The sequence below is a fragment of the Opisthorchis viverrini genome, assembly GCF_000715545.1.
Source record: "Opisthorchis viverrini unplaced genomic scaffold opera_v5_8, whole genome shotgun sequence".
Taxonomy (NCBI): domain Eukaryota; kingdom Metazoa; phylum Platyhelminthes; class Trematoda; order Opisthorchiida; family Opisthorchiidae; genus Opisthorchis; species Opisthorchis viverrini.
Genome location: NW_008751664.1, coordinates 1,712,317 through 1,737,994, shown reverse-complemented (window position 1 = coordinate 1,737,994; position 25,678 = coordinate 1,712,317). Strand labels below are relative to the sequence as shown.

General features: G+C 40.7%; 1 protein-coding gene across 1 annotated transcript in view; it reads right to left on the bottom strand.

Annotated features, from left to right (window-relative positions):
• T265_00796 (hypothetical protein) overlaps positions 1 to 25,678 on the bottom strand; it is a gene marked incomplete at both ends in the record, with an annotated part of 58,577 nt that overhangs the window by 22,428 nt on the left and 10,471 nt on the right. The window contains 2 exons of the mRNA XM_009164668.1: positions 17,095 to 17,115; positions 20,949 to 21,037. Coding sequence (XP_009162932.1) covers positions 17,095 to 17,115; positions 20,949 to 21,037 — 110 coding nt within the window. The remainder of the gene's footprint in view (positions 1 to 17,094; positions 17,116 to 20,948; positions 21,038 to 25,678) is intronic.

The window sequence follows — 25,678 nt, the reverse complement described above, 5'->3', positions numbered from 1 at the left end:
AAACTCCACCTCGCGCTTTATTCAGCACTGTATTTCATGACACGCCATATTACTTATATGACTGTTGAAAATTTCATAATTAAAAAGGCACTTATGCGGCATTTTCCGTCAACTCTTATCATAAACGCCGGATTTATGTGAGTATCCCGTTATTAATATGGTGGTTCTAAAAGTTTGGTATTCAGGTAGAATAGAATTTTGATATAGGTTTGAGGATTATGCCCACCTAATGAGCCCCAAGAATGGCGATCTCGGTAATGGATAGCTGAATAGTCTTTAAAAGCCATCCCGCCATATAAGTCTTGCAGAAATAGTGTTAAGTGATACTCTAGGCAGAATGTGAGGCCCTTTGGGAGTCACGTTTTCTCCAGGATTATAAACGCAGCCACCAGGTCAGTCAATGATACTGTCGTCTCACACTTGGTGCACAAACATCACATTTTAGACCGTATCAAAGCCCTTCTGAGGTGTGGCTGGATCCAATGCAATACGCGTACTCAACTCAGCCCTGTCACCAAAATTGATGTGTTTGAGCGTAAAGCCTGCATTTTCTATCTTACACGCCACTTGCATATCCCAGATTGTCACGCGGGTGCTATAACATTCAACCGGTGGAAATTTTGGTCTGCCGGCTAGTTGTTTATCCCTCAAAAGCTGTGGTTGTCGAAGCACAACCCAACTTGCAAGACACAACGCTTAGTTTCTGATACTTTACTTATAAATCTTTACAAACTTGCCAGGAGTGTTTTGAAACACATGTACCAGGCTATCTGGACTTCATAATTTTTCGTTTACGCAAAGAGGAACTGCAAATCCCTACTCATGCGAATTGAAAACGAATTTTATTTAGAATTTAATAAACGGATGACCCAACTACCTCAATATCTACTGTCATTCGTTAAAAAGGACTGGTAGAGAACTAGAAAAAGTCTTAACAATTGTAAAATAGATTCCTCACAACTAGCATATGCCTACCAAATGCGGTAATAATTTTAGCGAAAGTGTATTTTCACTGTTTTGTTTATCCGAGAAACATTTTGCCGTGCTTTTATTGGTACAAACTGTCTCGACAAGCTCTAATTCATATTATGTTTATTTGTACCATTCCCCTAAATGACAGTGACAACTTACCTGCTGCATTTCGCAATTCTAAGCAAAACAAATGACTTGCAAAAGTAAAAACCAGATTTTGCGACAAAGCTATACTAGTCACTAAACTCTAAAATGCGGAAATCGAATTTATGTTTGATCACAGATATCATGACAAATCTCTTTTACCACAAACCATGACACGGGATTTCACAATTTTTCGGTCGCATTTATGTGGAATCCTGGAATACTACTATACTGGACACTTGCTGGATTACTCTAATAAGACATATAAATTCTGCTCTTTAGAAACGGTCACGAGTAATTTTATGTTGAGCGGCTTAGCAGTCATCTTGCGTTCTAAAAGGTCTTTATAGATGTTCAGATTGGCATCTAAGATCATTTGAAGATTGCACTTCTTACTAAAATCGAACACACTTAAGATCTTATGCCTTGGCATGTAATTATATACCGGACAGCATTCAACCAGTTGGTGTGCTATGGCAATTGTGTCAGATTCTATTTACAATTTTTTAATATCTTAAGTTACCCTATGTAGATTTAAATCACCAGAGATGGCTGAGGATGAAAGAATTGCTGACAAATTGTGATGGAATGCATTTAGACCTAATTATATACTTTGTTTTCAGAAGAATCCCGGGGGATGTGATAGGGCGTGAAATTGCTAATGAAAGCAGCCTGAAGCCACGACAGTTTGCACTGCGAAAGTGAACTTATCTACGCAGACACCAGTCTAATTGGGTTGTTGGTTGGTCTACCTTTTTTCATGTATATTTCAGTTTGTCGTTGATAAAATCTGAAGGTGGATCTATTCTGGAGTGCATCTATATAGAACATGTAGAATGATTCTTGATAATTAAAGCACGGCTGTGGACGCAGGAGCCAAAAATATTTACTTCCTCAAATATTAGCACAAACAGGACTTCTACGGTAGAAAGAAACTGACTAAGGACGTACGTATTTCACGCTCTTTTGAAAAAATTACCAGTTATGGAGCATCTTTAATAAATTTGTCGGAGAAAGGCACAAATATACGTATACCCAGATGTGATCGTGTGAGTACAGAACAGTTGCTGAGTTTATACTTTTGATGGGACGGAGAAAAGAACCCAGTTTTCTGAGAACCATAGTGATTTTTTTCTCATACCGCATCTTAAAAATATGTTAGCAATGTGATCATATTGTATGCGTCTTATTTGGAAGAACGGGCAATTTTCTTTACACGAAAGTCCATGCTGGATTAGTGACAGTAATTTGTTAGCAATCTTGATCTCATCTTTGGCTGTTGGTTTCTCTTGTAGCGCGAAGTGTTAGCTTGTTCAAGTATCTTTAGAGACCAACAATGAAGGAAGAGACGTTGTTCCATTTCTTTACTGCACATAATTTCGGCCACTTGGACAGTCACACATCGTGATGATTTTATATTATCGCCTGTCCTTCGATCTTAGTACTTACTTATTTTTTTACTACTAAGTAGACTCCGAAAATTCTTCAAAACAACATTAATTGCAGCTTGTTACGTGTGACCCTCACGAACATGCTGCTGATAAGAAAAGTAACGAGGCTTACTGGCTCGTGAAACAAATTCGGTTTTCACAGGCCAGTTTGGTTGCTTCTGTGAAGTTGGTCAGAAAACGAAATAGCCGTTCAAACGGATGTGTGAATATCTCCCGACGAGCTTACGTGGAAAAATTGTGCACTTATCCACTTTCCACTTCCCTCCAATACCTCCAACAGCTTTTATGCACATTGCTTTCAAATTCTTTATGAAAGCTTGTCGTGGTAGCGAAATTCCATCCCAGTGATGTTTACCCGACATATGACGCGCTTTTGGTGCGACTTGAGTTGCTCTCCCAAGTGGATGGCGATTCTAACTACTTGATTACTTGGAATAGTTTATCCGTTTAACAAAAGGTTCAAGCTAGGCTAAGGAGAAGGCTGGATATTTACCTACGCCGAGGTCCAAAATTAGCTTTAAGTTGCGTTTTTTCCACCGAAGTTGTCACGTAATTTGTGAAAATACGCCAAAACATTTGTTCCTGAATCCAGGATTTATGGAGCCGTCCTTGATGGTTGGCTGCATAAGTTGACTACAGAACCATAAAGATTTAGATGAATTATTTGGTGAGATTATGGATTACAAACTTTGTTACATACCCTCTAGTCTCTCTAAAGAAAATAAACACCGGGGACCTTAATTAACCCTCATGACGTTGAACGTGTTTGCACTCTGTAATTAGTCAAATGATTTTAAATGTTGGAACAGATTTGAAAAATTTCTTGTGTGTATTAAAACCCTCTATACTAATAGTGATAACGCATTTGTTTAATATCGTCACAAAGCAATTTCGGCGCAACAGCTGAGTATGACGTCTTTTGGGTCAAATTAACCAAATATACGCGGTAAGTTGCGGCAGAAGTTTAAACTCAAGTGGGCTGTGTTCTGAAAGTGGATAGCAAAGAGGCTTGGGTTATACCAGGATTAGCGGTTGTCCATTCCAAAGTTTACACTATCCTAACTCTAATCAACAATCCCATTGATAATTCAATTGATGTAAAAATGAACACAACTGGATCATCTCCTGACCGATTCGTCCCTTGCTTTATTGCTACTATATCATGTTAACACTGACAGGCGTAGCATAATGACAGCTATTTCGTCAATTCTCTAACAGTTGCTGCTTTCAGTTTGCTTTTCGCCGTTTTGAAAATTTGGAATTTTACAGGCGACGTTCACCCGTCTTAACGATTTCACATTCACGAGATTCTGCCACTTTCTTGCGACTTTGGATGTAGCTAGTTAGGTAAGAAGCTAATGGGGATGATGGAAAAATGGTTCTCTCATTTAAAACATGCCAAGCTCTGGTTTATTTTGATGCTTGAACACAGAGCGTACACTCACACGGACTATCAGTGACAATGTCACCTAAACAAGAGATCGCAACATACTTTCACAAATAACTGCTTGCGTACTACTTGAAGCATCGTATTGCGATCAAAGATGATTTGGAGGACAAAAGGTGTCCTTTGGCACCTAAGATCTATTGATTCCGCTGGGGAAGTGATAGGGTTCAGGACGTCGTGGTTTCTCAAAACATTTCTAAATTATCTACCAAAATAATCTACGGCTAGTTGAGATTAATGTAATCAAAGACTATGAGACATTCTCTACAGCGAGTATTTACAAACTTTTCCTGAAGTGTTGCATAAGTTGGTCACTTAAGAACGCTTTCAAATTATTTCTGTCACGCCAGTATGATCCTACTGACACGAAGAACTTAAGGTTTTCATTTGACATCAGGATATTTTGGTCAGAGAACTCCATCACTAAAGCTTGACTAAAATACATGGGTATTGTCATACAGTATATTCGGCAATCAGAACCTAACATGTCATTCAAACGGAGTCTGATTTATACCCCAATGTGTTGTGCCTGAGTGATTTCCGTAAACCGAAATCTCACTGCGCAGTTTGGTGTGATGGGGGGAAAAGTTATCCTTTCTGAAGTTTAAATTACCTTCCGCCTCTTATAAGATACTCTGGAATACTGTGTATGGATAATCATATTGCTCATTTGGTATACTGCGAACGTAATTAGCCCTCCGACATCTCTACCGGGACAGTAATACTAACAAACTGAACAGACTAAATTGAAAACTTGAAGCCCTATTAATGTAATAATGAAAATATGGCTTAACCGCCAAACATTTTGCACTGCAGTAAGCTATTATATTCATTTTGTTTGCGACATCAGAACGTTTGAATTCTTGTTCGGAAACCTAGATTGCTCCATTTGTGGTGACCACATCCACGCAATATATGTTATCTGGAAAAACCAGTTTCCGTTGAAAAGCCTCTTCTAGGTACTCATTATACGAGCAAATTCAGCAGTATTCAAGCTAGCAAAACAAACATCATTTTGCTCACTTGCATCTTTTTCCAATTCTGATGAAAAAGAAACATTCCTTGAATTTTCGGAAGAATAAACAGTTTGTTCTGTGAAATACACGGATCAGAGACCTTATAATAGCACTGTTTGATTAACGTTGGTCACAACTGTTATGAAATAAGCCATATTGACCTCATCACTCCATCTAGGAGTGCCTTATTTGATTCTCACTCACTTCCTCCGTATAACAAATATATTTTCGGGACACTTTTGGATTGACGAAATGTGTCAATAAATTGGTTGGGTCTGGTTGTCAAGAACTAAACATCAATCATAAGCAACCATCACATGGCAATTATCCTCGTTCCTTTGCGTGGAATATTTGGAGAAATATTCTTTTTTTATGGTGATCTGTCTTCTGTGTGTAAATCTGACCCAAAAATCAATCAATCTTTCACAAAATCTCAGAGAAGATGATGCAGACTGCTGTGTGTTGATGACATCAACAGATTTTAGGACGTTCGCTTATGATGCTTAGTGTTTAAGCTTAGCATTTAAGCCCTGAAGCTGTAACAACCAAGTCCATCATATCTGTATGTTCAAGAGAACAGAAGCAGAGCAGAAAGATCCTGTTACTCGGATGGAAGTAGCATCGATTAAGCTAGTTGATAATAGTCAGTTGCAGATCAAGGGTGAACTGTCGGCCACATTCGAAAAGCGCGAAGTGCTAGGAAACAACCCAGAAGTACGGAAAACCGTGTCCGCAACATTCAATATCTGTGACTAACAGTGTAACATGACACATTCTGCCTATAGGATGCACGTGTAAATAATCGTGCCGCCTGTCGAAAGTATAGAAAATTCCATTACATATCAGTTATCTGCACCTTCACTGAAATGGAAACTGGTTTTTGTGGCGGATGGTCTATTACATGAATGAATAAACTAGGATTACCACGGTCGCTTTTCCTACCAAACTTTCTCGATGAACCATAATTTACAAAAACGAATGAAAAATATAGGTTGTTCTGTTGTGTTTGGTCGCAGTAGTGCTTTTTAGATATGTACCGTTATTTCCACCTCAAAACTCATAAAATCAATGGTCCAGTGTATTCCATGATTGAAGGACGGGTCACGCAGGCTCACTTGCTAAACTGGATGCTGGAAGTCGAGCATCAACTAACGGATCCTCATAATCGTCCGGTTATCTAATATTCTGAAGAATAGGTGCCATCCAAGTATCGAATTTCGTCGAAGCTCTAGTTGCTCGAAAGTTTACTTATCTGTTACTATAGCTTCCAGGAAAAACCAGCGATATCATTATCAGTAATTTTGGCTATGATAGGGCTTCCAAAGTGATTTACTACAGTTATTGTAAGATATCCTTCTGAACTCCAATGCCACTTGTTTGTACATCTGCTCAAACTAATGGGATGAGATAGGCACGCAAACAGTGAATTTTGTTCACTTTTGGCGATACAGTCGCAACGATTAAACTGGGTGAAGGTGATGTATTTTTAGGGTTGCAGCCGGGTGCTTTACACAACTCAAGCGGAATTTCCATGCATGGGTTCTCCGCTTGATTTTTGGATTGTATCACATTGATGTGATTATTTAGTTGGCTTAAACATGTGCAAATGAAACGTGAGCAGGGAGACTTAACACATACATGCCAAAACTCCACAGAAGTTACCCGGTGATTCATCCCACTTAACAGTTTTTTTAAGTCTAACGGTGGAATGCGGAAACAGTTGAAATTACAGACCACAAAATCATTTGAGAGACAGCAAAAACAATATTAATTCGTTCTGAGGAGGTGCAAATCATAATTTAGAAAAGCAGGTATTACAAATGTTTTGCACAGCGAATCGCCGTTGTTTATATTGAGTTGTAAATTTTCTTATATCTCTGAAAGCAGTATAATGTAAGCTCAAAATCTTGAGATTCTAGCGTAACATTTTCTCTTATTTACACTGTCTGGAATTTCGGTAGAAGTGCTGTGCGCACACTGGAGAAGCCTTAATGGATCATGTTCACTCCTTTGATGCTCCGTTGATACGGCCAAAATGTGGGGAAACAAAACAAGAGAGAAATTCTCAATGGTATTCAAAGATGGGCACATGTGGATGACGCTGTGTTAGATTCAGCCAAATTCAAAACGGTGCGATTTTATTGCCACTAGGATAGGGGATTGTAAATTACCCCCTGCACCTGCTGATTCAACTGCATGACTGGCTCTCTGACAGAGTTGATTAAGCAGCTATCCTACATTTTAGATTATTAGTTATCCGTTGGCTTTGACTGAAAGAGGAAAAACCATTCACAGAGATATGATCTTTCCAAAACTTTAGAAAGCTAAACAATCATCTCAGAGGAAACGAAGTGCCTCATATAATTACGAGATACAAAACTAATATTCGACCCATCTTTGGAAAGGCTCTGTTCATAAGGAGGTCACAATACGTCGCCTTATATTTAACATAAGTATGCCTTGTATTCTGGTACACACTAAAACAGAATAATTCCTAAATAGTGCATACTAAGAAGTCAGTTTGCACGTGGCTATTACACCCTTCGGTCTGAATCACTTTGGAGGTCGATTGAAAGACTGGTAGTTCTTAGCCATCCTTAAAAGTGGCAACTATCCCGCCTAACCCAGACTGCCGATCAAAGAATATCACGAAGAAGAGATCTGCTTAAATTCCGAGTCAAAAGCAGCGCATTACACAGATGAATGTTAAACTTAATTGTTCAGTATAATCATCTTCTGCAAATGGATTTTTACATGAATGTGACATCTCCGGCTGATTCAATTTTGGGAAGTGTCAAGCACCCGTGGATGTTTATCACAGTCAGGTATACGCCACCTGTTCTTTAACTAAACTTCCGCACCGTTTTGGTGAAGTAATGTAGGTGAGCATTTCATCATATGAGGTGAATACTTACCCTCAACATCATCTAAAAAGACAAATATATGCGTTTGTTTACCTCACTGACTGTACATCATGCACTTAAATGGAATAGAGATATCTTTCGCTAAGGTCGCCTCAAATATGGGTTCCACACACTTCAAGAAACACATTAATCCATCCGTTGAACCCGATTTTGACTGGGGATCCTACGGTTCATTGAAAACGAGTGATGAAAATATTCTATACATACTCTATTCTAACTCCTTTGAAACGGTAATAAGTTGCTTGCAAGTAGTTGAAAATCTTCCACTTCCTTCTTAACATGCACCAAGCATGCAGTCGCTCTTGCTAACACTAACCACGCTTATAGGTGCGGTTAGTTGCTCTATGGCTTCGCGGTCAGCAATGAAGAATATTAAAACTGAGTGAAACAGGACCAAATGCGATAGATTAGTTCCGACAATTAGCGTAGTTTTTTTATAAAAAAACAGATCCTGGTCCTACACTTTCCGCTTTAACTTCTAACTTCAACAGGCTTGGTTCTAATATACTCATCGCACAGGTTCAGACAAGAAATCAGTGATTTTTGTTTCCACTGTGTACGATCGACACTGTCAAAAATTTACCCTAGATTTTATATTGAATGATCCGGAAATCCTAACACACTAATTGTGATTCACGTTTCAAATCTCAGTACAACCTCGAATTTAGAAGCCAACAGGATCACGCATGCAATTAATTGGAAGGCAGTCTGGAATATCTCTACGAGCTACTGATTTCAGAAATTTGTGCAAAATAATCAGTGTGTATTCCTCTCAGTATTCTAAAGCTAGCAAGCAATATTGTAGCTGTATTACAGAAAACTTTGCAAAATACTTAAATGATAGCTACAGCCGGTCTAAAGTTGTTCCCGACTTATGTGATAATTTCATAACAAAATGACTCTTCCGATCGACTTCTCTTGTGATCCACAAAAATGCCTACTCAAAAGATCTTAGTGCTCGAGGTGTGAGTTCTCCATAGCAACGTTCTCTTTAAAGGTGATAAATAGACTTCATTCAGATTCTGTATTGTGATTTTTTGAGAGATTGGCCACATCATGTCTCTGCTGAGCGCTACCACAATGTCCAGAACATGAATTTCTCTTGATCATGTTGGATTAATAACGCTACTGATAAAAGACGAAGTAGTTTGACTTTGACTATGGAAATATTTCGAGACCTTCAAAACGCAGTCATCCAAAATTGAAGAAAACTCTTCGAGATCTAACTGTCTGCTTTATTCTTATGAGGCAAACCATCTTAATGTATTTGCTGAGTTATGAACACCATGGTTCTGTACGTAATAAGGGAAGGGTTAAACACTCATCCGTCAATTAGAATCGGCTTGCAGAGTGGTTTTTAAATGAAACATCTCATTAGAATAACCTGAATTTGAATTTGCTTCACAAAATCCGAGTTTTTCATCCTTTGATTAAAAATTCAAGGCGTCAAACTATTTGTCTTTGGACGTAACTCGCAATCCCAAATGTTTATCAGTCTCTTGTCTTGGAACCTCAAGGAAAGCAGCATGTTTGCGCGAGATTTTGTCTCTTGTTGAATTTTGTTTAGAAAATTGTTAGAACACTTAATATCTTATCCAGCTGCTCTCGAAACAACCTAGTTTTCTGGCTGTTTTGTAATTTTATTTACTCTGAAGGACAGTCCTGCTTGCCTCTTCTGCGAGCCGTTCTCTTTTCCTATACTTTCAATGGAACAATTATCACCACTTGGTTACAGATATGAACCTACTTCTATTTCGGCAGGTAAGGAAGAAACCATACTGCAGCGTACACACAACACACAGATCAAATAACTTTCCGGATAACTGCCCAAGTTCTATCTACATCCAGTTACGGAGATTTTAAGACATGTTCAGGCACAGTCCGGCTTTACTTAAAGTATTAGTGAGCAACCAGCCGACACTTTCTTTTACTGATGGTAGTGTGAGGTGGTTTGGTCACTTTCAACTAAGGTTTTGTTGAATCTAACTTGATAATTTCTCATTCATTTGCTTACTCCGTCTATGTACTTTTGAACTCCAGTTGTTTTGCTTATTCGTACCTGCCACTCACTTTGCCGAAGAGGCCGTCCTTTCCCACGCTTGTGTATTGACATGTGTCTGTGTGTGAATGTGCGCTGCTGACCTACTTATTCATGTGCGTTCATGTCCCATTCGCTGAGCCTGCCTTGACTTGTTTTCTCAGGGGTTCCGCGTGATCGCACGTCCAATGAGAATCACGAGACTGTCGTCGGAAGGAACGACCGCGACCCACGCTACTGAGCCATCAGTCCGCTCGCCGTTGTTTGGTATGCGGACGTTGACACTACCCTGTGCTGGTCATTGACAGACCTGTGAACTTTTTGATGCTACGAACGTGAACACTTGAGGTTTGTTGTACACATTTGCTCACCCTTGTTTAAGTAGTACCGTAGAATTACGAACCCAATTCTTCCTTTTGATATTCGGGATTGTCAAACCTACGCGTCACTCAAGGTTCCGTATCGGGAACCTCAACAGGTTTCATCTTGTAAGTGTAGTCAGTCTATGGGGAAAAGCCGCGAATCATCCCCAGTGCGCAGTGCACCAAACTTGGTGAGTTTCCAACCCTCAGCCCCATCCTTTAACCACGGAATCCGTAACACATGGTCACTTGTTGCCTGGTTTCCATCCAAGAAATCATTACCTAGGGGCTAGTCAATATGCGGTCGTGTGATGTGGCTTCTATGACTAAAAGGTGGATGGCGCCATATGCAGTCTCTGTGAGAATTAACCACACTGCTGATCAGTAGCTTTTAGTTCAACTTTCAAGTAAATATAACTACTAACCTGGAGATTTCAAATTCGAATGTGCCTACTAGCGTTTTTTGAGGTGCGTGCCGTTGATGCTTCCCAATAAAGGTGAAGCAGCTGTATGGTGTTTTCCTTCCTTTTAAGCATAGATTAAATGCAATCATAGGATGAGCGTTCAGTTGGTAACCTTTAGTTTTGTCTACTTTTCTTCCAAAGACGCTCTGAATGTCTAGGTATATTGATACTTCACGATTTAAGTTCGGAAAGTTCGTTTGCCTCCGCGGAATATAGCTACTTCCGGACTGAACGTAATAATACACCATAGTTAATAAAAGTTGTGCGCCTAATACGTGTGATTTTGAGCTTTGAAAACAACGGCAACTGTATATGAGCGCACGCTAGTGCAGAGCGTGCTTCCATGGCGAACCAGAACAAACCGTACGCAAAAACGCATACAATAATGTGGGTACGTGTTGGCTGGTGCACTGGTGGATGGCGGAGTATGCATACTAGTTTCTTCTCGCTTTGTTGTCCTGTTTCAGTAATTAGTTTATCAAGTTGGATCGTTCATTGAATAAAGACCAATCCACTGTGAGAATGCCTGCCATTGTGAATCGAATTGACCTCTCTCTGTGAAGAAGCCATTTTGGGCACTCAGCGGCTCGCGCATTTCACATACTTTGTGTGACTTGGTTGTTACCAGTGTCTCCTAGAGGAGATCACTCAGGTCAGATTAATTTCAGTTTTCATAGGAAAGTTTGACACCCATCTACAAACAATTTTACGGTCACAGCTTGAATTTAAGCGTTTTTAGGGAGGAGCTACCAGGAGGTCTCTACAATTCTAGTCACATTTCCGTGTTTGAATGGGTGCAACATATTTCACGTCCGACATGACTTGAATAGCCTACCCCAAAATTATTTGTAAAATACATTCATTTTGTCTTTTTTCGGGCACTATGCCTACCTGGTGAGGTCCATAGAGGGTGAAACCGTGTCCTGCGCAGTTTTTCCATATTGCTTACGTCAAACCAAAATAAATAGCTTCGTACGGGAATCTCAAGGCGCCTATTCTGCATAGTATTACCAATATTCGGTTGCGTGCTACCTGGTATTGCGGAAAAACTGCTGCACGGTTGAAATACTTCCGTCAAATTAGATTATGTACTAAATGTCATGTAGATGGAGGGAGGTATTCAGGCCATTCGTTTGAAGTCAAAAGTAACCAAGGTTGGTTAGCTAAGCTAGGGGCAGCTATTTCGTATAGCATTGATTGATAACGCAAAGTTGGTTGGCGTAGTCAGATGGCCATCGCCATTAGTTTTGCTGGGTTTTTTTTACCTTACGCACTTGAACGGTTTGGTAACGCTCAACATGCTACGCTATTAACTAAGATAGATACCATGGAGTCGCCGGTTCCGGAACACGCCAGCTAAACGACGCTTCGAATGGAAAACAACAATGAACAAGAAATGTCCGACATCATACTACCATAGATGACTGAGCACGTTTGTGACTCAAACAATACTACTTAAAGCAATTGATTTCAGTATCAGTTACTCAGTCTGGTTAAAGCGGAAATTATCAGATTTATATCTTTAATCAACTCTCTCATTATGGGTAGATTGATTTATTTGAATTTTGATAGAAAACAATGTCTTTTGCACGGGGCTGTCAAATATGTGGCCAACTTTGATGACAGATGTCACCTGGTTAATCAGGCTTACGCCACTGCAAACATGGACTGAACTAATAACACACTTGACCCCTCAAAAATCATGTACATTTTTCAGGTCATTAAGCTTTGCATCAGGTTCGCTTTAACCAGACTTTGTGAGGTTTGATTTGCACCGAAATAGAAATTGGTTTAACCCACTCTGTCAAAAGAAATCATTTTGTATTTTAGTTTGGAGTTGCCGGGGTTCTTCGGGTGCCCGAGCTTTGCTGTGGTTCTACGGTCTAAAGAAAGCTGATAAGTATAACGCACGTAGATCTTTTCGGACGATATCTGCAACGACCGTTAAAGCCACAAGCAAGAACACACGGAACAGCATATTTTTAAATTCTTTAGGTTGCACTGAAAAACTGAATACGACCTTTCGCTTTTGACTACAGCTCAACAGATAGATGACCATTACGAACAGAAAGCTCTCATTGAGAGTGATCACCATTTAGAAGATGATCAGCGTATACGACGAGAAATTAACTAGGCTGTAGTGCAGTGTTTTGTATCAATGGCAAGTAATATGTTGGGAGATGACCGGAGCTACCGCTTTTACCGATTTTGTAAGTTGTAATGGAAGCGCCATAAACAGTTTTTCTCCTGTTGCATGGCACGTTATATGGGACCCTTATTCAAATAGAAAGTCAGGTTTTTACCAGTATGAGGCAATGTTTAAAATGGTATTGTCACACAAAGAGACTGGACCATACCGTGGAGTGGCGATTTGTATGCCTCCGTGACGCATTAGCTATAATGGGTGGTGTCCGTGTGACAAACAGCATCTTTCGTGCAAGGTTGTTCAATAGCTAGGGGATGACCAACACCCTCTCCTGCCTTGCGGTCAGGATTTTGAGCCAGAGAGTTTGATCAAGAGTCCTAACCATCCTCCCATCTATGTCTGGGCACCCGACAGAACCGCAGACCACGTACAAACGTGTTGCCTACAACCGTCAATCATTGAATGCCACATCTGTCGTCGCGTGTTATCACCAGTCAGCTCGCATTACCTGCCGCATAAAGCAGGATGGGCAAGTGAAACTAGATTAACGCCGACGTCTCCCATCTTCCTTTGTCCACACCCCACTGCTCATCATTACTTTCCTCCAAGTAGGCCCATCATTTTTGACTGACAGTCCGGGCGTTTTACGTCTGTTTTGGTCTCAGTAGCTGCATTGAGAGTCTCAGGCACCGCAACGTCCATCTATAATGAAATAAGCAGGAGAATAACCTGCTCTCTTTTTCGCGCTATACTTACTTGACAATGATATGTGCTGTTTATCACAACGAGAATTCAGAATGCAAGCACAGTGGTTGAGCTAACTGCCCCGTCAATCTCTCCTCGCTTCTGGCTGAAGCGGGATGTGCAGGGGCGGGTGTCGTTCTAAGTCACAAGGAGGAAGGATCTTTGTATGACTGGATTCCCGCAGATAATGGCCTCTTTGCGGGTCGTCTGGCAAAATCCGTGTAGGTTTCACAAGCGGAAAGCTGATCGGTGTCTGTTTGTCATTTCTTCATATGCCCCTACCAACTGCAGCCCCGACACAGTCAAAGACAAGATTTATGCCTTGAGTGCCCTGTTCGCAAGTTCACATACCACGTTAGGTGCCGGTGATTTGCATGCACAGATGGACAGGCTTAGTGCATCCAGACTTAATTAGGTTGTCGGCACGGAGTAGGCAATGGCTAACGAGTGCTTCAGCCATGTTCTGACCACAGACTGTCTGTATAAACATCCATAATCACCGAAGTCGTCCAACACATGCGGTCACCAACTCAAATTGATCACATATCCATCAGCTACCGAAGGCTATGGCGGATCAACAAATGACGGACGCTCATTTTGGGAAATATTTGTGGATTCCAGACACGCGCTAGTCCTGGTCCGCTTTTCTCGAAAATCTTGAGGTTAGATAAATTTATCACAATAATCCCCTGGAGTCTTTCTCAACTGCCTCAAAGTCGGATGTGAAATCGGGCTGAAACGAGATAACCACGTCTTTTCACAGTGCCTGGAATGTTGCCTGTGTTACGATTTCACTAGGCCCGCTCAAACATTGGATATCAGGTGGAAAATTGGCATTGATTGGACCTCGGAGAAATGTTCCGGTCAATCCCAACGAATTATCAGACGCCGAGTAAAAGTGAAAGTGCGCGCTGGAGTTTACAGTTAACGTAGAACCCTGGACGCGGAACTTGGGAACCGCCCATCTTGCGGCTGTTTCGAACGACCTCACCCGCATTATTCGGAGATGGAGTGAAGTGATCATTCAGGGCCTGTTTGATACGTCTCCTGCTAGACTGTCCCAGACAACTGGAGGGAATCGGTGTTAGGGACTATTTTCAAAAAGGGGCTCATGGCTATTGAGGTAATCGCAGGAGGATCTGCTCGACCAATTCGTTCTCTTACGGAGGCTTATAACACACCGACTCGAGAGCAGCAACTGGGATTCCGGCCCGGTAAAAAATGCATTGATCAAACCTTCACACTCCTTCAGGTTCTAGAGCACCACTCTACATACTCCCGGATTACCAAGGTGTGATCCAATCAGTTGGCCGGTCTGTCATCCTTGACAAGCCTGTCCAGCAAGGAATTCCCCGGAAGCTTGTGGAGTTTGTATTTTCATTCTTCGGGGAGCGTGAAAGTATGCAAACATTCCTCTAAAAACTTTTGCACACAAACAACTTCCCGTCGCTAATGCTCTGATTTCGTGATGCACGAGATGGTCATGTAAGCGCCGGAAGTTCTTCGCAATCCTGGTGTTTAAATAAGGACTGACAAAAATCCTGTGTATCTGGAATATGCAAACCACATCGTTTTCATCCTCGGAGGAAAGAGGAAGGTGCAGGTCAAAAGCGAAACGTTGCCCAGCAATAAATCTACCGATTGTCACCAAACTTTTTCGCAAAAGGTGAAGGTATCTTTGGATGAACAGACCAATGTCACCTCCTCCTTTGGCATTCGCTTTGAACCCATAAAGTTCAAGGTTGTGCTCCTGGACATGCAGTCGTTTAACATGCCACTTATGATCCAAAGAGAAATAATGAAATTTCTGGAGCGTTTCGCACATCTTTGAGGTCGTATTAGTTTCAACTGTAGTGTGGGACAGTGTACGAATCACTGAGTCTGTGGTAGCAGTTTCCAAGTTGAGCGACCCATGGTGGCGAATTCGAAAATGCCTCAATTCCCAGGGAATTTCAGGCCAAAGTCTGAATTATATTTGTTTTATAACTGTGAGACGTGGCCTCTTCGACACAGAAAATTTGCACGCCTTCCTGCCTTCGACCACCGTTGTCTCACAACCATGGTTCGTATGGGCTGGTGCAGGCGATTAGAGGCAACTGGAAGGCAACTGTTCGCTTATGCGACGGGCACTTCCATCGAAAAATGTATCCAACACAATAATGTGCGTTCGGTAGGCCATGTATTGCGAATGGTGGAACATCGTTTGCCGAAGAGAGTGTTGCTTTCCGGGGCCAGTTCATAGTGGCGCTAGCAGACTGGTTGATATTGTTTGACCTGGCAGGGAGGTATGAATGATAGTTCGAAATGTCTTGGTGTTGTCGGTGCAACTCACATCCGAGTAGTGAAATAGTGTGATCCTCACTGTGCGTTAAAAAGTAGTCAACAAGATGCCTGATCGGGAAACGGCACTACTGCCAGGTTCATTGAACAACCCTTTCTCGGCTTTGGTGTACGCACTCAGACTATTGGTAAATGTATCACCTACTAATTTCAGTAAGCATTTGTTCCAGAGATCACAAAAACGGTGTATTGTAGGAAATGTTCACCAAAGATTTGAATGGAATATCCGAAGATTCAGGCTCTTCTTTGTCCTAATGTTAACGGGTTAGGGAGGTAGCTGGTCGATAAATCACAGACACCGGAGCCGAAAGAAAGAATCAACTTTCACGTTGTTGCCTGAATAAGTACCTGGAGGTGAAGGTGCTATAAATGGTTCTGGTATGTTAGCGTTCCCCATTCACTTCAGTTCTTTTTTTGCATAAGTATTTCAAGTAAATTGTGGTTTTACGACAGCAAAGTGCTGAAGTCTGATGCTATGCATCAAAATGATGCTGATGATGATTAACGGTAAACTTCAAAAGGCCAGGCATTTCTCATATGCACATGTAATTCAGCAAGTGTCACCAAACACTTTTCCGCTAAAGGCGGCAAATTGACGATTAGTTGAGTGAGTTTCCATTTGCTTGGCTTTTCAATGAACCGTTTGGTGGGAAACGCTTTCCAAATTATCTCAACTAGGGTTAAGAACAGAAAGCTGTGGTGCATCTACTGTCAACATTTTTCCAACGTAGGAATGGCGAGATAGATGAGGAAATTTTGTCAGCGTACACCACCGTGAAGACTAATCGGGTTTGTCACACTTAGCACTCATTCGAGTATATTTTGCAACCAAACTGATAATTTGGTCGTTATAAACGTACCTCCGATATAGCCTTGACTACTTCATATGTTAGGTGCTCAATTCCCTTTGACAAGTTTTTATGGTTTCTTCTATAAGCAAACTACTAAAGGCACTGTGGTGAATAAGGCAGCGGTCACTTTTCAGTCAGTGATTCAATCCATTTACACTACAGTTTTCACTATTATGATCTCCGAAAATAACTCACATTTTGGTCCAGCCGCATTGTCTAAAAAAGGGAAAAGGTAATTTTTGAAAAGATCCGTAAACTAAACATACCTATTTGGACATCTGATTTAGTTTTACGAATAAAGAAAGAAAAGCCCTTTAGTCCGGATTTTATGAAGTTCAGGGCATCCAGATCCATGAACCTTAAACTTCAGTGTTCCCAGTTCGTTCATTCCCAGCAGTCCTGAGTGCTTGACAAAATTCAACAGAGCCTTCTGGTTTGTTTTTAACTTTCATACTCAAAACAGAATACCGGGTATTTATATTTCTGTTCTGAGCCATTATATATCTTGCTCAAGATCAGCCTTCATTTGTTTATGGGCTTTGGACAAGACTGGATAGCTACTCGCCACCAATCAAGAAGAAATCATCAAGGTGCGGAGATGACAATGCCTGGTGGTGTCTGTTGATGTGAATAATCATTTGCAAGCACTAGGTGGACAAATCAGTAACCACCTAATCACCTACTGTTTATTAACTTTAAGGTAGGGGCTAGTTTGGCTTTGCTAGGTAAAATTTGGGAGCAAAATCCTTGAGTCGTTTCACCCAATGAGTTTTCTTCTGTAACCGAACTCAACAGATATCAGTAGGATCATTTTTGTGAAAATCAAAGTGCTTCAAGAAGAGATTGCTGCATCACAGACTACTAACTTGAATAACAGAAAGTACGCGCAACCAGACCAAAGAACACTTGTGTGCTCATAAATAAAGTTCGTTTTGTTACCTATTATACCCGACAATGTTATCCTTGATAGGAAAAAAATGATCATCTTACCGTCAGTTGCTGATGACAGACCAACTAATATCAGGGCAGTTGCAAACAATATCAACATATCGGAGGTCGAACTGTGAACTGCAATAGTAGCCTACATTATATGGATTGAGCATCGTAATGTGTATGAAATTAGCCTATGAGAGCAAAAATTCTAACTGACCAATGACTCACCCGAATGACTTGCCAGATTAAAGCACTATTCTTCAAATCAGTAGTGGCTTGTTTAATAATAAAACATAATCGGAAATGCAGTCGTCCGCCGAAAAGTCTGCTTTAAGAACTTGATTTTACAGGCACTCTAGTCAAAGTTGTGCTCCAATTATTGAAGCACTGCCGAAGTAGCCCAAGCATCCACTTAAATCTGAGATCCCGATTTAGGAGACGGATCTTCTACTCACAATGCCTTCCCAGTTTTCCCACTTTAATGATGTCTATAGATGTATTTGACAACTCAGAAAAGTTCCAAATTCTTACCTACAAGACTGGTATTTATTTGGGTCCTTCACTGTGATTGCTAATATGTTCGGAACAAATTAAATCCTGGTTCTGAAGAACTCTATCTATTGGATCCAGTCGGGAGCCTTATCATGAAGATAAACATTGTCCTGGTTTGACTTTCCCTTGGACCGCTTCAAATGCTTGTCCCAGGTATAAAGCAAGCACTGTTTGTGTTTATAGCTGATGGAAAGGTCAAAAAACTCTATTTCTCCAAGCAAAATTGGAATTCAGATAGGTAGTAAGTTCTTTTTTTTTAATTTTCACTAATAAAAATACTGTACTCTTCTTAACTGCAGTAACGTTTTGCACATATGATGAGAACAAGCTGGAGAGAACAATCACAAACTGGATAAGCAGTTTGCTGCAAAAATAGCGTGTGTTTATCTGGTTACTCATGGAGGACAGCCGTTTCCCAAGCGGACATATCAGTAGCCGCTTCGCTGTACGACTTGCCAACCTCAAGCGTTATTTTACTCTTAAAAAAGACAAAAGCAGAAACTACTTTTCACCCAAAGCTCATGCATTCTTTTGCCAGAAGAGCAGACGCAGTATGGCGATTGAAACTCAAGTGTCAACCGAAAATTGCAGATTCTGCTATTCTTTTTCTGCATTAGTGTACTGCAATTTTTGGAAATTGTTACACTTGCTTAAAGTAGCTTGTTTAGAAAGGGATGATATTTTGGAGAATATCAAATAAACCCTCGCCATCCCGGTAGTTTATTCAAGGAATCTTACCCAAAATATATTCTAAAACTTAATGTTGGTAGTTGGTCTGTTCCTCCAAAAGCGTTAGGCTGCGTTTATTTATTTATGTATTTATTCAGTTAGTTAGTTAGACAATAAGTTGGCTGGCCAGCTAGTTAATTATGTAGCCATGTTTTTCGCCATGTGGTACGTAGCGGAAAAACCATGAACAAAAAGAAGGGGACCAAAAGCGAATACGGTGTGACTTTCAAAATAGTAAATTACATTATCAAGGGGGGGGGCAAAAGGCGCGGGACGATCAATTCAATGCTAGTCATCATTGCGGGATGTTAGCCAATGAGGATAAACTGAAATTATTCTAGTTCAAGCTGCGTCATATCAGCAAAACAGGTTAGCAGTAAACGTAGAACTTGAAGGAGAAGAACAGTTACAATGATTTCAGAATAACATGTAAATTAGACTCCCATCCACTCATCTGGGCACTCGCTGGATTAACAAAACACGTCTTTAAAAACCGATGAGGGCACACTTTGTCAGGGAGTTGACCATCATTTTACGAGGGTTTTTAATAGTTACATCCGGTTTTGAAATCACCTTCTGAAGGCCAACTCATGGATGTACAATCTGAGGTTGAGAACCCTATTTAAAGGAGCGAACTTCGAGGTTTTTTTTCACTACAAACTAGTGAGAGTAGATCTTGTTGTGCACCAATAGGGAGAACGTTCTACCCAAAAGGTAACCCGTCACATTTTGTGTCACTCCCAAAAAATTCGTCTTACAAGTGAACAATAAAGTTGCTTCTGGAGACCGTCGGCTTGAAGCAGCGGAAAATCTGTTCAAATGTCATATCAAACAGCTTTTCGGGAATCCAGCGTCCTCCCGCAATTGATTACTTCTTTGCAACTCTGTAGCCGTAGAGAGTTCGTGAGAAATTAATCTTACATTTGTGCAATGAAGAACTTGGATATTTGTCCATTTAAAAAAAGCGACCGGAATTGTTAAGCGAACAGACTCTCTACTCATACCATTTTAGCGCTTACTCAAGCATCGAAACTAGTCCTCATTATCCGGGTGAGCAAAGCTGGATGTTTTACAGTGTTAAATAGGTTAGTTTGTTCTCACCGGTGATTATGAAACTATAGAAAATTATGGACATTTACGTCAAAGCGTATACCAGGAAATCGTAAAACGTGTATTTGGTGCCTCAACCTTGGCGATAACTGAACACCATTGCCGTGTTAAACACCCGATGGATGGCTAGCTGTATCACTGTCAGAGCAGCCTGTCTGAATAAAGCTTGTGGACTATGCACTATAAGGGAAAATAATCTATGACTCCTGAAATAACTGTACAATTCACACGGCTCTCCACACAGACAAAACCCATTTAAAGCGTGGGACTAGTTGGGACATATTATGAGAATAAACGGAGAGGTTGCGCTTTTACCGTGCCAGTGTACTGGTCTGTGCGCTGACCTCCCGTCAGCACGAACTCCTCAGTAAGCGAGATTGAACTCCGGGTGTAGCAGTCTTTCGTTCACATCGAGCTTACGCGGTAGTTCGAGGAATACTGGCTGCTCTTTGACAATCATCCTCCAAGCCAACGCTGGCACTTTTCAAAACATCGTGTCATATATTTTTGGCGATATTTAGACTGTAGGGGCACCGTAGGTTCGTCTTTCCAATAAAGGAGAAACGAACACGATCGAACGTTCCAATAGAGCGGTTACATATCTAGTGGAGAGTCCAGATCAGTTGCTGAACTGAATTCTTTGAAAACAGCACCGAGTCAGGAAATACCAGGTAACACTTACACCCTCCGTGGATAATAAAACACGGAACTGCATATGAACTAACCATATGCAGCGGATGAACATCTAAGAAGAATTCGTTACCAAAGTCATTCGTGTTTATAGGACGCCTCAAGGCATTCTGATAACGAGGCCCTAATAAACGAGTTAAAAAACCTGAGGCTAATTACTGGATAAAATATAGAGTAATTTGGTCCACAAGACCACACATATTCAGGTTCGTCTTAACTCCCCTACTCTGTCCGTTTGCATGCGAAGCTTTAGTGGGAAGCACACCGTGCTCTTACTTAACTTGCTCGCTTATTTACTTACTTACTTACGTACTTACTTACTTACTCACTCAATTACTTACTTACTTACTTACTCACCTACTTAATTACTTGCTTACGTATTTACAAACTTAATTACCTACTCACTTATTTACCTACATATTTAAAAACATTTATTCACTTACCTACCTACCTACTTATTTACATAATTACTCACACACATACCCACTTACTTGCTTGCTTACCTGCTTACCCACCACCCCACTTTTTAGAACGGTGTTAGTTGTGCGGTTTTTCTATTTTATTGGATAACCCAACAGGGCTACCAGTCTGGCAGCCGATGAACGAAGTATGCATGTTTCATGCAACTGTAAATTACATTCAAGCAATATCTCGCGACACAAATAACAAGTTGGATCTTTCTTTTGTGGGCAGCCTAGTTAAAATAGAATATTGATATGCGCTACATATTGCTTAGGATAAACTGTTTCTTCCGGCTAACCGAGGTGATTCTTATTTGTTGGTAACACATTTTAATCAAAAGAGCATCTCTATCAATAATTTTTAGTCAGCGGTTTGGCGCTGAGCTACGTCCCAATCGGGAGAAACTTTCCGTAAGTATTGCTTCAGAATAAACAATCTCTTTGTCACTCCCTGACTTCATGAACCGCTGAAATTCATAGAGTTTGGTCAAGTTCGCTTACTTGCTATGCTGAGAACCAGATATGAAGGTATCGAACCAAAGCATCTGTTTTTGCCCAGCCCCTGGAACAGTTTTCTCACGATGGAATGTAAAGCCAACAGAAAAGCTTCAAAATATGCCAAGGAAGAAATACTTCGGTGAATTTTGAATGGAAAAATGGATGAAATTGTGTGTATGTACTATGTTTATTTAACGTGGCAGGACCGTACGGGATATTTCAGTTGTTAAAAAATACGTACGTGGTCGAGGACTCATTCACGTAACAATCTTTCGAATAAAATTCCGCAACCCACGAGGCTCACAGTGTTTCTAGCCCCTAACCTGAACAATAAACCATTCGACCTCAAGTGGTTAATCAGCAGTATGAGTTGATCTAACTTAGACCGGCCATGACACCGCTCATCCCTGGATTAGAGAAAATATACCCCGTGGTTACTTACTGATTGTTTTCATGACTAAAGATTTCTCGTCTTGTGGAATTATTGTCCATTTAAGCTACTTATAGACTGATAGTGAGAAGATTTGAGGAGATTTACAAATCTCCCCAATAGGCGACCACGTGATGTGGCTGTCATGACTGACAGATAAGCGGTGCTATCTCCTATCTAAATGAAACTGATCACGTTGTTAATCAGCCGCTCGTGGTCAAACGGTCATTTTCTCAACCGCCGATCTGAAGGTCACGTGGTTTGTGAGATACCTACTGCTGCTGATCCCCAATACGGTTGAAACAGATGTACAGTACTTCTCTGCTTTTCAGCATTGATTGGCTTCACTGACGGTGTGAAATCTTCATTGAAAACAGGAAATCCCCTCAAACCAACATCACAAGATAATCATGCGAAAGAGTGACGATAGCATAATTTCAAGTGGTTGGTGAATATTTCTTTCAGATTCATGAACTCCACTGAAAAGGATGTATTTTGTGGCCAAATGCAAAGTAGTTGCAGAAAACTGAACTATTATAGGTTTTGTTAGGACAGCCAGTAGTTAATTGCAAACGTTTAGAGATCTACTAAAGATTGTTGCAACGACATCGATGCCGTCATCAATTTGGCTCAGACAGTAGAAGCGGGCAAACTCCTTCATTTGCGTCTACATAAACGTCTTTACTAACCTGTAAGTCCTGCGAACAAACACAACATTAAGGTGCAGCCTTCGGCCCACCAGATCGAAATCGATCGACTTGGCTTATGTTTTCCAACATTTGTTTTATTTTAACGGTTTGAATCAAGCAACATCATTGTTCATCATGTCGCTCAACAACTTGTTAGCTCATAATTTTCCTGATCAAGCACGCACCATCTGTTCAAATAGTTTGAATGAGTGTGAATATTATGCATTTTTGGAACCCCTGAAAAGTAAAAAAAGTAAAACTGGATGGTTTGTGAAGTAAGCTCATTTATACACCAATTTGTTTACGTTTGTTTGTTATTCTCCTTTAACTGAAAGTGCTGCATCAGAGCACCTTACGTTTCAGTTGGTACAATGCACTAGCGTCGCAATACACAGTACCGACACAAGACACTAGTCAGAGGTTTGCCGAAAATTCTCCCAAGACTGGCTTCACGCTTCTTTGATTCTGTCAGACAGATACAGTTCCCGAGTTTCTGGTCTCACCTAAATTGAGAAGGAACGCCATAAACGAGAGATTCATTCGGGTCTCCCGTGAAAGCCAAATTCATAAGTAAATGAGTCAAGCTTACTTATTTCGTGCAATTTGGGTTCAAGTAGCACATAAGGCTGATGGAAACTCGGTAACTTAGTCTACCTGATGAGCGCCAAGAAGGAGCTGTCGAGGTGTTTTTTCCGGCAACCTTATGAATAGTGTTACCACGTTACAATACTGGGCAATATTGTTTGACAGCTATCAAAATGTCACCGGACTTGTAGAAAACACTAGTTTAATATCACGCTAAGTCAAGCTTTGTGTGCTCTAAGTCTGAATAATTTGCTTGCTGACCCTTGTCTCAAACGAGACCAACAGATCCACAGGTGAAAGACGACTTTGGTTACTTCACAGAAGATTTTCATTTATCTTGTCCTACAAGATTTGATTAGTTTGGGTGGTCCTCCTGACCTAGCTTGAGTTTAAAGTTTATATGTGACCTCAGAAATCTTTTATCTTGGTTTTAACGTGCTTGCTGTTTTGTTGCGTTTATGGTTTGGTTGACATGCTTAATGCAAGCTGTTATCAATGAGGTGAAGGATCAAATTTGAAGAAACACTATTGAAAATCACTGCGTGTGGTCTATGATAATGTGTGCCAAGTGAAGTTCAACAATGCCACCGTAATATGCGGGATTTTTGTGATGTTCACGTAAGCAATGGGAGACAATATTTGCAGAGAGATAAGGCATCAATAATATCGCTCAAAAAGACTCAGAGGCGCAGCAAAATCTAAGAAAAACTCAGGCGCAGTAAGCTCCTAAAATGGGAACCTCAGCAACAATATTCATGAAAAAAACCTACAGCAAACAGGCAGCGTCCAATTCCTATAGAGGTTCAATATTTTCTCCCTGTGGAAACAACATCTTCACGTTCCGATAATTAATTTGGGCTTCCGTGAAAGGCTATGAATTATATGATACAGAAACATCCGTGTTTTTTTAGTGACTGCGTGGTAGTTTCCAACCAACTGTGCTCTGGGCTACAACTGGTGACATCTATAACTTCTGTGAGATTCTAAAATTTTTTCAGGATAAACAATCTTCTTGAAATCAACCTCAAGAACATATTTCTGCTATTCATTACTGTTCAGCTTTTTTGATACGAATAGGCCACAACGAAGCCTGAACCGCTGCTCCACAGTAATAGTCATGTGTTATTTGTTGATGGTGAGATTTTTATCTTCAGGCTGATACATGAGTTACAAATATTACGGGCTGTTGTGACTCATTTAATAACGATTCCTGACTCCGTGGGGCTCCGTTGCTAGCCGGTAAACAACTTCGAATAGGTTATCATTCTTGTATTCTAATTTTGCATTCACATTAAGAAGGAGAATCAAAAGGAACAATTAGCCCCAAATGAAATTGTCTGAGGTTACTAATTAGGGGGTTGCTCAAAACTGGCAATGTTCAAAATACTAGCCTGGAGGTCCTGGGTTCGAAACTACTGAAAATTCCGTGAGATGTACATTTTGGATTCCTAAAAAGGATGAAAGAGCTGTACAATGATTCACAGCCTTTCAGAATAAGTTGGTTTCACTAAAAGGCCGAGATCTCAACTGATCAATAGTTTGGCTATATAGGAATGTCTTACGGGGGTAACCTAATAGCATCCATTCTCGGGAACGAAGAATCTTGTTATATCTGAATCTCAATGTGGTACCTTCCACCCCTTGTTTTTCGAGATATATGTAAAACTCCTGGTGGTCACCGTAAGTTGGTTAAGAAGGGGGTGCTCAACCTATACATTTTCGAGGACTACTTGTCATTAGAAAAAATGTTTAGTCGCACGGCTTAGGTGGTTTTTCACGACATGGCTTACCCAGTTATCCTGGATTAGTCTCTAAGATCTTGGGAGCATTTGACCTTCGCTTAAAACGGTTTTACAGTTACTTTTGTCTAATATATCGTCGCCCCGGATCGATCCTCTTTCGTGTTGGAGATAATTTTGTCTGTTGTAGTAACAACTTGAAAAGTTAGTCCTGCCATATAATCAATTAAAAAAATATTTTAAAAAAATCATTCAGCTGTAACACCTTTTCGGTGCCGAGCCGCCATGTTACCTGAAGGAATGGGATATTGACAGGGTGCCCAAGCCTAACAAGGGAAGTCGAGAGGGCGGGGTCGAACCTTC